Source organism: Phodopus roborovskii, unplaced genomic scaffold (assembly GCF_943737965.1).
Source record: "Phodopus roborovskii unplaced genomic scaffold, PHOROB, whole genome shotgun sequence".
NCBI lineage: Eukaryota > Metazoa > Chordata > Mammalia > Rodentia > Cricetidae > Phodopus > Phodopus roborovskii.
The window spans coordinates 32683586-32696354 of record NW_026125052.1 but is presented as its reverse complement, the minus strand read 5'-3'; the positions used below and the strand labels follow the sequence as shown (position 1 = coordinate 32696354).

At 55.9% G+C, this 12769-nt stretch overlaps 1 protein-coding gene across 1 annotated transcript; it reads right to left on the bottom strand.

The window, feature by feature from the left end:
• Positions 1–4434: 4434 nt before the first annotated feature.
• On the bottom strand, positions 4435–12438 carry Cbx2 (chromobox 2). The gene is made up of 5 exons (XM_051181614.1): positions 12298–12438; positions 12177–12220; positions 11247–11312; positions 8804–8909; positions 4435–7819 (listed from the first exon to the last, which is right to left on the bottom strand). Exons 1-5 carry the CDS (start codon positions 12367–12369, stop codon positions 6539–6541), a joined length of 1569 nt encoding a protein of 522 aa, XP_051037571.1. The 5' UTR covers positions 12370–12438; the 3' UTR covers positions 4435–6538.
• Between the last annotated feature and the right edge of the window lie 331 nt (positions 12439–12769).

Genomic DNA, 12769 nt, shown 5'->3' with positions numbered 1-12769 from the left:
CACTTGTCTTGGTTCTCATTATTTTATTTTATTTATTTACTTACTTACTTACTTATTTCCCAGAACAAGGTAGAGGTTACCTGGAAAGGAAGGACCCGGCCCCCTCTCTCACTACCCACTTGGTGCCCCTACCTTTGCCCCCCACACTCTACAGTAGGGTTGGACTTCCCCACTCCACCCAGAAAAGGCCCTTTTGCAATTAGGAAACTCTCAGTGGGAGGGTGAGGGGAGGTGGGTTGGGGAGGGAGTGAGTCATGATGGCTCTCAGCTTTCCCGGGAGGTTGTCTTCACTACTGGCTGTACTTCTTTGAGACCCAGGCAGAATTCGGGGACCCCAGAGATGATATGCGCTACCTCTGGGCTCATTTACTCACCCTGGTGGAAGATTCCCCCAGCTCCACCCCGCTTTTATGCCAGAGGTCCGTGCCTGACACCCAAGAACCTTGCAGACTCACTGCCTGTGACCCGAACATTGCTCCCGATGCTGTCGTAGGGCTCGTGGCCCAGACCCCCACAGCCTCGCCAGCGCTCCCCGAAATGCAGAGCCTCCGCCTATTGATTGAGGAATTGAATTCGCGGGTATTGCTAGGCAACTGCCTGCTTGGAGCCAGTGCTGAGCGCGCTGATGTGATTAGTGAACCCGGAGCCTCTGATCTCAGCCCCGCACTGCGCTCCCACACCCAGTGTCCACGGCTTCTTAGATCTGCGTTCTTTCGGGTAGATACCCCAAGGTGGGACGAGGGACCTTCGAGGGGGAACAGCGATGGGGTGCTCCGTCCTCTAGACTGCGGACTTCTGGGGGGGGGGTGGGACCAGGTCGTGAGGCTGCAAACCCGACCCACACTCCGGCTTCCCAAAGAGGATTGCACAATGAACCCGGTTCTACCTCCATATTCCCAGGCAGACCACCTTCCGTTGCCAAGAAGTCACCGCAACCCGTCAGAACCCTCGGAGCCCAAGAAGAGGCCCGATGTGGGCCTGGTCACATTTTGCCGTTGGCCCAGTAAGCAGTGGTTAGGCCATTGGCAGAGAACTCCCCACCTCCCTCCTCCAGCTCAGTACCCTGGGTCGAGGTTACCTCAGCGGGCCCTTTGGACACTGAGCTTGTGGAGTACAGTCTCAGGCGCCAAGAAGTCCAAGGTCTATTTCTTAGGTCACCTTAAGGCGCTCTGAGCCTGGTAGGTCCTTTGCTGGACCCACAGGAGGGCGATGGTCATCAGGGGGCCAAGAACGCAGTGGGGTGGCTGGGCCTAGTGGCTTCAGCAGTCAGTCCTACAGTAGGGGTCAGTACCTGAATATAGGGAGGAGATCCGCGCTGACCCTGCGGGATTTCCCGCTTCTTTGGTCACCACCAACTTTAACTTGGGCTCAGAGCTCCCTCGGTGAATTTTGTGTGCAGATTCTCCCGGAGAGCAAAGACCGAGTGTGGGGACCCCTGGCCCTCCGGCTGCCCTGCTTCAGGCGGATCTCCCTAGGTCCTCATTGGCAGGACCCGCTCAAGCCGCTGCAGGGGTTGAGCATGGCCCAGCACAAACAAGGTTGAATGGAATACTTATAGCTCTGCAAAGAGCGGTTTTTTTCTGACTCTGATGCTCAGCTCGGATGGAGGCCTGGTGCTGTACCCGGAAGCCAGTGATATGCAAGCCTGCCCCAGCTCTCTGCGGGTGCATTCATGGTTTTCCTGGATTCACCAAAAAGTCCTCCAGGTCAGAGGCGGCTCGGATACAGCGGGAGCCCAGGGTAGGAGCCAGTGGTAGCCCGAAGGGTCTCGGTGTCATTAAAGATGGAAATTTGGCCGAGAAAGCCGCCGTAGGCTGAAGCCCGGGCTTTCATTCTGAGGCCAGAGACTGAGCCTGCTGGGGCTGCTCTGAGCAGTAGGGATGAAGAGCCTGCAACTGAGCTCTGGACAGCCTAGGGCTGCGGGTAAATTCTGCCCTCCTCCACCAACTTTCAAAATCCCGCGGCCCGAAGTTGGTGGGAAGCGCGCGCCCTCTACAGGCGACAGCCTCAGCGCCTGTCCCAAGTGCCACGCCTCCCTCCCCCCCCCCCACTTCCTCCTACCATGCATCGCCCAGGCATCTTCTCTGCCTTTGAGAATCAGCCTCGACCCACGCCGGCAGAGAGGGGGAAAGTGGTGTCCGGAGGCCCGGAGCCCCTGCTGCACCAATCTTACCAGGTATGCCCCATTTGGTCCTAGTGGTGCCTATTCTAAGAATGAGGCAGATTGATTAGGTAGATCAAATCGGCGGCATAGAAATTAATAAAGATCCTTGTAGGCAGACCCCCCCCCAACTCTGGTCCGGAGGCCTTGTCCTTGTAGACAATGGTTATTCTTGTAGACATAGGTTATCAGAGAGCCTAGCTGGCCAACCAGAGCCAGCAACTGCTCTCCTGCCAAGTAAGCTAGCTTGTTCCTCTAGGACAGATCTGGGATACAATCGTCCCTGTGCACCTCCTCCAAAAGGAAACAGGCACTGGAGGCAGCAGAAGAGAAATCAAATTGCCAGGCGCCAGCTTTGCAAGAATAAAGAATCCGGTTCCATACGCGCCGGCCTTTCTCCAGCAAGGTTTGTGTTTCTGTCTATAGTCTTGCAGAAGGAACCTTAGTCCCAACCAGCCTTTTTTTTTTTTGGCCAGGGGTGGGCCTGCATGTCTGTTTTCCTCACACTTCAAACAGAACTCTATTCTTCTGGGAGGCCAGAGGAAATTCTGGATGAATTCACACTGAGGAGAGTAACCCAAGTCTTGGACTAGGGGAGGTTACATTGTAATAAGCACATCTACCCTTTCTCATTAGTTGGGGTTAGGAGCCTGGGTGGCTCCTGGCTCGAAGCTTCCTGCTCCTCCTCAGTGTCTCACTATAGCTTCCCAGCCTCGTTAAGAAAGGTGCTGAGCTTCCTTTGAATGCATCACAGCAGCTCCTTGTACTGGCTGGAGGTCTGCAACATTCCTTTTGCCCACTGATGTTATTAGCGGGCAAAAATGTAGTTTTCCCCATTAAACCAGGCTTTCTCAAACACAGCTCCTTGGACGTTCTGGGAAGCTGGACCCCTGTGTGGAGACTACTTTGTGTGGAACTCTTGGTTTCTACACTCTAGATGCTGCTCACACCCTTCATCGTGGCACAACTCTCTCCAGACACCCCAGGTCCCTCCTCTCATTCATCACTGGTGTGTTTGCTCTTAAAAAATGTATCCCTTCCTTGCAAAAGTGTCCTTTTTTCTCCCCTCCCCCCTCTGAGTGGCTAAGCCATTTCCTTTTTTTTTTTTTTTCCCTTTTTCTTTTCTGTTTTGGTTTTTTTCAGGCAGTTTCTCTGTAGCTTTGGAGCCTGTTCTGGAACTAGCTCTGTAGACCAGGCTGGCCTCAAACTCACAGAGACCCGCCTTCCTCTGCCTCCCGAGTGCTGGGACTAAAGGCGTGTGCCACCACCGCCCAGCTGCCATTTATTTTTCTTTCTTTCAATGCTACAGCTATGTTGTTGTTTTTCCTCCAATGCTATGTTCATGTCCAGATGGGTATTTTGCCTCATGACAGGGGAAATAAAGACTATTTTGCATATATACATTACTTACAATGTACACCAAGCCAAAAGGTCACACAATATTTATTGATACCGAGTAGCAAAACGACAAGAATTTTCTCCTACATCATTTACTGTCTTTCCCTGGCAAAATAAATTAACATCAGTCTAAAGCCCCTATAACCTAGGCTAGTGTCACCAGAAACTCCTGGAACTGTGAGATGTATCTGGGTAAATATGACTATCAGGGCACTTCCCCCGAACCATGAGGGACTTGGGGGGGGGGAGGGGCAGGCATTTCCTTGGCTGCTGGGCTGTTCTGTTCTAGCACAGATCCCAAGTTTCCCCAGGGTCCCTTGTTCACTCCCTAGGAAAGCAAACAGTTCCCATTTAAAGGGGGTAGACATAATCAGCTGGATTAAGAAATGAAGCTAAAGACTGACACTATTGTCAGCTCAAAGTTCAACGTTTCCTTCCTGATGAAGGGCTAGTGCTCTCTAATTAAGGCTAAAATTTGAAGTATACCAAAGAAGGGACACCATTTTTGGTATCAAAGTTTTTTTTTTTTTTCTAGATCAATACTCCCAAGGAAGAAGACAGGCTGGCCACTTTTCCTATCAGGTGCAGAAGCAGACAAAAAGCTGCTTGTAATCTTACAAGCCTGAGGAGGGCTGCCAGGGATTCAAGGCCAGCCTGGGCTAGAAGAGACACTATCTTGAAAGGACTAAAAATTAAAACATCCATTTGGCATAAAAATCATGGCACAGAACATCTGGACCCTTAGGAAGACCATCTTGTCAGACTGAACACACACACACACACATACACACACCACACACACACACACACCACACACACAGACACACACACACACACACACACACACACGGCATAGCAGCAAACAAAAAACCATAAAAAAGCAACTACTTTTATTTATTGGTAAACATGAGAACTCAACTCAGAACACGTGGTGTGCCTCTCCAGTGGGTTCTCATGTGGGCACGCTACACACATACACTTTGTAACATAGACACTGGGGTCACAGCACCAGGAAGAACACACAAGGCAAAGTAGCTGGGAGGAAGGTATTTGTAGATTTCAACTTTGGGACTGAAATAACCGGTAAAAATAAAAGGCACCAAATTGGGGTTTGGAGACCAGGTAGCAAAGCCAGTCAACCTGGGTCCCCAAACATGGTCGTTTCTCCAACAGCTCGTGGAACCCCCAAAAGGCATGGAGGTGCCTTTAAGGCAGTGTCTGGTATAGAAGAAGCTGCAAACCTTGCAGCAAAGGATCCTGGCTGAGGACAGGAAGGGAGGCTAATGGCCCAGTAGGCAACTCTTCCGCCTTGCTGCCCTCTTCCTGGCCCTGAATTCTCCCCAGTGGTATAACTCCTTGGTGCTGGATCCAGAGGCTACAAACCATGGGCCTCTCTCAGGAGTCACGGGTATGGGTCTGTCCCAAAAGGCACAGTGTTGAGGTTGGTTTGGTTACACAAAGACCATTGATTATTTGGTGTGTGGGGTGAGCTACTGGGTGGGGGAGGGCTCTTTGAAAGTGTGGCAGGTCCCGGATACCACAGCCCGCTCACTGTCTGGGCTGGTTTTGGAAGGGGAGTCTTCCCTTCAAGGCAACAGGAATGAAGGGCACACACACCTGCAGGCTGACCAGTCAACGGCAGGAGGAGAGACAAGGGGGTCACACCACCCCCACTTTTTGGCATCACAGACTCTGACCAGATTGTCATGGCCCCAAGGTGATATTCCAGGACAGAAATCCTGATCTTGGCCAGCAATCTGACAAGGTAGTTTTAAGATAGCTACCTGGGATGGGGGACAGGGAGAAGGCATCTAGAAGGCTCAGAACTGGGATTCTCTCCTGAGGATGGGGGAAGAATTAGGACCCCGTGCCAGGTGGGCTGCCAAACTGTCCCACCACACAGGGGATATTGCTTCTCAGGAAGGAGTCATGGGCTCCCAAAAATGGGAGAGGATTGTCATGGAAAATGGTACTCCAGAACAGCCCACTCAAACAGGCAGGGCTTTCTCTGCACCAGGATCCACTACAGAAAATGCTCGCATGACAGTCTAGAGGCACCCAGGCTAGACAGGCAGCAGGGGGCAGGCCTGTGTGAGGCACCTGAATTCCTGCCCTGGAGTTACTCAGAGGCTGACTCCTCCAGCCCTAGTTAACTCAAACTCCAACAGTGGGGAAGATGTCCTGCCCGGCATCCCAACACTCTGAGCTCCCACCCACTTCAGCCTTCTCTGGTTTCAGCCCTCGGAACTAGGGCGCACTCTAGTGGGCCTGAGCAGGGGTGCAGGTCTGGATCCAGAGCAGGACAGGGTCACTTCTCACTGGGGCTCGGGCCTGCTTGCAGGAAGGTGGCAGTAATGTCAGACTCCTCTGTTCCCAAATCCAGTAGCACTGAGGTACATCTGACTGCTGGAATGAGACCCTCCAAACCCTGGCTGGACTTTGGGGCCACAATTGTGGCCAGAGATGACACAGCACCAGAGACAGACACTTTGAAGAGTTACACAGGGTTCTGCAGACTTCCACAGAGTCCCTGAGCCCAACTTCACAACGAATTATCCTTTCATAATGAGGCCACAGCCTCACCTGCCAAGGACAGAACCGCCACCCAGGTCACCAAAGGCTGCCATTGTTGGGCTGGGGAGAAGGTCTGGCCTGGCTGTCTTTCTCCCTACTGGGTTGGGGAGGGAGCTTTATCAGATGCCGCTCCCCAAACCACCTGACAGTAGTTGGGCTAATAAGGTGGGGGAGGGTCTTACTAGGCCAAGGAGGGGCATGTACTGAAGACGTTTTGTTCAAGCAGCCAGAGGCCAACCAGATTTCCTGAGGCAACAGGACAGAGGAGGCCCAGAGAGGTAGAATCACCAGAGAAACCAGTTCCCAGCCCTAAGTGTCAAGACAGGGCAGAGCTGGCCCCCAGGTCAGGCAGGGCATCAGGGCAATACCAGAGACTGGAGGGCGGGTCAGACTCGGGCAGGGGCCTCAGTAATGCCTCAGGTTGAAGAACCCCACGCTGGTGGGCGATTCCTTCACCGTGACAGTGATGAGGTTGGCCGTGACATCTGTGACAAACACTTGCTCTATGAGACTGCGGGTAGGCTTCCAGTCCTGACTGGTCTGAACAGACACCGACAGATTCTGGCCGGCAGCGGGGAGTGAGGATGAGTCAGGGTCCGAGTCCGAGCTGCTATTCTCCTCTCCCGTGCTCACCTCAGACAGAGCAGGTGCCTTGCGGCCTTCTCCTGGGACCCCGCGGCTCTCCTGCCCGCTGGAGGCAGCAACGCACTTAACCCTGTCCCTCCTGACCGAAGGGGTGGGCAGAGCTGTAGCCTTGGAGGCCATTTTTTCGCCTTTGCTGGTGTCTGTGGGCGTGCTGGTCACGTTTACTCCTGTGGGGCTGGCCCCAGGACCTTTCCCCGTGGCTGGGTTGGTGGCTGGAATGGCCTTGGTGGCTGTGGCGTGGCGGGAGAGCAGGCCCACACCAGGCACGCCATTCTTGACGCTCTGTAAGTCTAGGACCTGAAGGCTCAGTTCCTGAGTCGGGGCCAGCTGGGAACCTGGGCCCCCCGAACTGCTGTTCCCTTTCTGCTGCTCTGCAGCCCCGCCGCCGCCAGGGGCCTTTAGGACCTTGCTCCCTGGAGGACTCACCGCTACAACCCCTTTCTGTGTCCTCATTTTCAGGTCCAGTCCGAGGCTGCACTTGTTGGCGGCCTGGGCCTTGAGTGCCAGTCGACTGGCAGCCTGAGCCTGACTCTGGCTCATGCGGTTCATGTAGTGTACGATGGAGCTCTGCCAGCTGATGCCACCGCGGTTGGGGCTCGCAGCCATGCCTTTCATCAGCCTGGCCAGGTTCTCCGGGGTGGCCATGGTGCTGGAGCCGCTGCAGGCCTCTTTGGTGTGGGCTTTCAGGGCTGCCAGGCCGGCCACGGGAGCACTGAGTGGAGGGGGCAGCTTACTGGCTGCCGTCCCCAGGTCCTTCCTGGAGGTCTTCAGCACCTTGGCCAGGCTTACGGGTCTCCGAGCTGCCTTCTGTTCTGGGGGCAGAGGCTTGCGTCCTCGTTTCTTGCGGATGGGGTCTTTGAGTTCGGGCTTGGCCACCAGGATCTGGGCTTTCTTCTGAGGCACTGGGTGGGTTTCACGGCCCCGGGGGCCCCTCTTGGAGTCCAGGTCGCTGTCATCCTCTTCTTCATCTGAAGAGGAGGAGGAGGATGAGGAGGAGGAGGAAGAACTGCTGGATTTGGACTTGGAGGGAGCATCTGGTTCCTGGAAAGACAAACGGGTGGGTCAAATCTCCATCTGAGCAGCACCAGGGTCCGCCAGGCTGCGGCAGCCAGGGAGGAGCGGACACGCTTGTCCAAAGAGGTGAAGCCTGCTCAGTGGTTTGTACAGCTAGAGGCAAACAGTTGTGATTCTCTTGCTATCATTATCGCTACGAGCTAAGGAGGCCCGAGGACCCAGGATCTCCCATGGTATCTTTATGGAGATGGTGCCAATGTCCTTCCAGCTCTGACAGGGGCTGATTCCAAGAAACCCTGGGACCTAAGGCTTTCCGGGCAGCGCCCTTCCCCCACCTAGCTTCATCAACCTGCAGAAATTCCTCCTGCCAGGAGGAAGGACAGTGGAGACAGGACAGACCCACACTTCTGCTTTGGCGACAGGTCTAGGGAGTGGAGTCCAGGTAACAAGCAAAGGCACACCTGAGCATAAGGACAGCGCCCCCTTCCCTGACCCGTCAGGGATGGGGGAGGGCAAAGATGGAAGATGCCAAGGCTCCCTGGTGTGTGGAAGGCAGGCTGTCTTTATAGCCAGGAGGGCCGACGGGACATCTTGAGAAGGGCTTTGAGTAGCACCCCCGTCTCCGCCCTACTTTCCAACTCCGCACGGGCCAGTACCCTGGACTTGGCCCAGTCTGCCCATACACAAATGCCAGCATGCACGGCACACTGCCTTCCCTGACCGACGGTCTCCAAGGCGACAGTGTGCTGGGTATAGCTACCAAGTCTGCTGCCGCCACCCTGGAGGACAGAGTGCAGGCTGAACTTGGTAAGACAGGAAGGACCGAAGGAGGCCCCGAGATGGGAGGGGCATGCACCATCCGCCCGGCTGGTGCCATCCACCCACAGACGCCTGAAAGGGTAACAGGAAAGAGACCTACCCACCTCAACAGCCTACTTGAAGAACCTCTCCCAGAGCAGCATGAATCGGTCAGGAGCCAAAGGGGATAGCACAAAGCCGGTGGCCACTCACCTTGAGCTTAGATCGCCGGCTGCAGTTAGACATGACTGTGTGTTTCCTCGGCCTGCCCCTGGGCCTCTTGCCTCTCTTCCGGCTCTGTACCTCCTTCTCATGTTCCCTGGAGACACAGCACCAATCAGCTTTGAGAGGCCCTGCTTGCAAACCATTCTCTGGCTCCGGCCCCCACATCTCAGCTCCCAAGGGATCCCTGCTGCTCTAGTTGTCCTACAGTGGAGCTCAGGGGTCCAGACACCAGCTCAGGGGTGCTGGTCCACAATACCTTTGCAGCCAATCCATTTCACTTGCATTTGGCTAACATGGAGCGGAACTCAGGAGAACAAAGCTGGGGATCTCCCCATTTTCCATTAAGAAAACTTTCTGTAGGTGAACCTTCCATGAAGATCCTAGCACTCACAACCAAAAGCAGCCTCCGGGGCTATATGGTCTCATCTGCTCATCCCCACAAAGACTGCCTTCCAGTATGTACCAAGCACAGGAAAGGAAACCCTTGTATGACCTGCTAGCCCAGACGCCGAGGACGCCAGGGTGGCTGATGCCTGGCAGGCTCCTCGCAGACAACTTCCTGACTTGTATCAGCCCTGTTCCTGCATCCCTCAAATACCTTCAGAATTCTGCTCCTAATGGGAGGAGAGGAAGTTATCAAGCCCCCAGCAGCCCCGCCTCCGAGGCTGTACCCCTGCAACCCAGGGCTAAAGCTGTGATGTCAAGAACACCGAAGCTCAGATTTCAGGCTACCCCATTGGGTATATCTGGAGAAGACTCCCAATGTCAAAGACCCCCGAGAGATGGCCTGGCAGGCTAAGGGGCATGCTGCTAAGCCACACAACCTGAATTTGATCCCCAGAAACCACAGGGTGAAAACAGACATCAGGGTCTGGAGCGATGGCTCAGCAGTTAAGAGCACTGACTGCTCTTCCAGAGGACCTGGGTTCAATTCCCAGCACCCACATGACAGTTCACAATTGTCTGCAACCCCAGTTCCAGGGGATCCGACACCCTCACACAGACATACGCGCAGGCAAAATATCGATGCACATAAGTGAGAATAAGCAAACTATTACAAATGTTTAAAAAATTGAGAACTCAGGCTTACAAACACACGCATGCCTCTTCTCCTTCAAGCAAACACACAAATGCAAAATAAAACAGCCAAATACCATCTCCTTGGAGCCTGGGAAGCGATCTCATAAAGAAATGGATTAGACCTCCAGGGAAACCCTGAGGCTAGAACAGTCTTGGACCCCAACTACACATCTCAAGTTCAAGGATGCTGTATCAGGTCTGACCTCCCTGACCAACAAGTTAACTGCCAGCTCCCAGTGTGCAGAGGGATGTGTCTAGATGCAGGCCAGAGGCAGAGCATGCACCATCCTGATTTTTTTCGTCCCATGCTGAGAACAGACCATTCTGTTTTCCTCTGGATATTCTGGCTCATGTCGGAGCTAACCAAAAGCGATGTTCAAGGCGCATTGCCTCTCATCCTCGCCTCAGGATGATTCCTGAGAGACAGGGTCTTGTTCACTGGGCAAGCTGGTTTCCACCTGCTCAGGCGCTGCCCTGCCTCAGCTTCTCTAGCAGCAGGGGCTGCAGGTATGTACGATAATGGCTGATCTAAGGATGCCACCTCAAATGTAGAGAAACACACCAACCCCTAGAGAGTGCCAAGCCATCTCTCCTGGGCTTAGAGGGCCACCACAGGAATTTAACAGAAGGCACGACATTGTTATCCTAGCAGGCGCAAACACTCACCCCTACAAAACCCTATCCCTCACCACCCCTTCTGCAGAATGTCCCATTACAGTAAGAAACACAGGCTGGGCTCCCAGAGCACATGCTTGCTAGATTGACCCCAGCTGGGGAGGCTTTTGAGCAAGCCATCCATCTGCCTCTACTGACAGAGCCAGCTTCTGCAGTGGAAAGGTGTCTGTCTGTACTGCCACCCACATGGTGCTTGTGGTCCCTACTGGGAGGATAGAGTCCCTCACATCCGGGACACACCGTTCCCCACACCATCTCACACAATCCCTCTTAATGAACACCTCCCATCTAAGAGCAGAAGTGTCAACCATAATTACAAAAGCAGATCCTTGCAACCTCAGCACCCTTGCGTCACACACACACATCTCTCTGCACCGTGGGTTTCAGACCCACCCTGCCCGTCGGGAGCGGAGGCACACGCCTGCTTTTTATGGCAAGCTTGAAACTCCAGGTGCCACTACTGCTGACCAAATGTTACTCCACAGAAAAGGCCAAGAGAAGAAACTAGAATCTTTGCACAAAGGTTCATTTTGCAAGTGCTCAGCCTCTGTAGCCACCCAAGGAAGCCTGGAACAGGCTCCTGATGGGACCTCACACCATAGCCCCAGGCCACTGTGTCACCAGCCAGTTCCGGCCCCTACTCTCCCCTCCTCCAGAGTGCTGTAAATGTTCTCACTTCTTCTGGAAGGCTAGGAGCAGCCTTGGGTCCAAGATGTTCTCTTCTGGCTCCCAGCTGTTATGTCTGGAAAAGCAAAGAGCAGAGCTTGTGAGCAGGGTCCAACTGGGCTGCGGGGGCAGCTCCCACAGTCCTGCTGGGGGCAAGGGACCCTGTGGCCAGGCAGTCCTCTGAGAAGCCCTTCAAGTTAGTTAGCATCATGGCCTCAAACCCACAGGCAAACTGCCACCTCAAGCCCCAGTCCCAGCAGGCCACAAGGGTACTCAACAGTCTGTGCCTGGGAAGAAAACAAATCCCAACAAAGAGCAAGGCTGCAGAGGGAATCCCCCGAGCCTGGCCCGGAGCCAGGGAGGGAAGGGAAGACAGGTAGGGGCGGGGGAGCTGGGGAAGCAGACTGAACAATGTGGCGACACCACAGAGAGCGCGGGCAGAGCAACAGAGTTTGAGGGGGGCACCGGGAGGGATGGCGTCCTGGAAGGAAGGTTGCGGGGCAGCTACAGAAGAGACCCCTCCCAGGGAACGCCGGGTCCCTTCCCCTCATTAAGAAGAAAGCAAACACGAGCAGGGGGGGGGGCGAGAAAGGGGGCTCCTACCAGTAGGAAGCTCAGGTTACAGCGGGGTAACTTGGGCAAGGGGAGGGGGCTGTGTCCCGCGCCTGCCACGGCCGGCTCCGGGGCGGGGGCGCATGCAACAAATGGGCGCCAGAAGCGCGCCGCGCGGAGCAGGGCCGGGCCCGAGGGACTCCGGGCTGGAGGCCTCCCTGCCCGCTCCCCGAGGGTTCGTAAACAAAGGGCGCCGCCGGTCGGCCGGAGTCCTCCGGGTCCGGAGCCACAGAACTTCCCGCCCGGACCCGAGAGCCCAGGATCCCCAGGCCGTTCCCACCCAGGCCGGGAGGCGCGCGCGGGAAGGCGGCCGTGCACCGGGACTCACTTGGAGGACCAGCCGCGCCACTTGACCAGGTACTCCAGCTTGCCCTGCGGGGAGAGAAGAGCGGGCGGTGAGCGGCGCAGAGCGCCGGGTGCGCGCGGGGGGCGGGCGGGGACGCACGCACCTTGCGGAGCCGCTTGCTCAGAATGCACTCGGCGGCGAAGACCTGCTCGCCCACGCTGCTCAGCTCCTCCATGCCGCCGCCCGCCGCGGCCCGCGCCCCGCAGCCCCCGGCCCACAGTCGCACACAAAGCGCCGCCCCCGCCGCGCCCCGCCCCGCGCACGCGCGCCGCAGTCGCCCGCGCTGAGCTCCCCGGAGCCGTCCGGCCAATAGGCGCGCGGGGCTGGGCTCGCATTGTTCGCTGCGGCGGCGGCGGCGAGGACCGGTCCGTGGGGTTGGGCGCTCTCTGCGCGGCGTGGGGCGGCTGCGTGCTCCGAGGACTCTGGGGTCCGACTGCCCCGGATCGCATGTCCCCGCCGAAAGCCATTGTTTGGGTTGAGGGCGGAGAAACGGGGACCACGCGGCTCTTCCTGTCCCCGCCAGCGAGGGACGCTGCTTTCCACCAGTCCTCTTTAACTGCACCCCGATGCTCCAA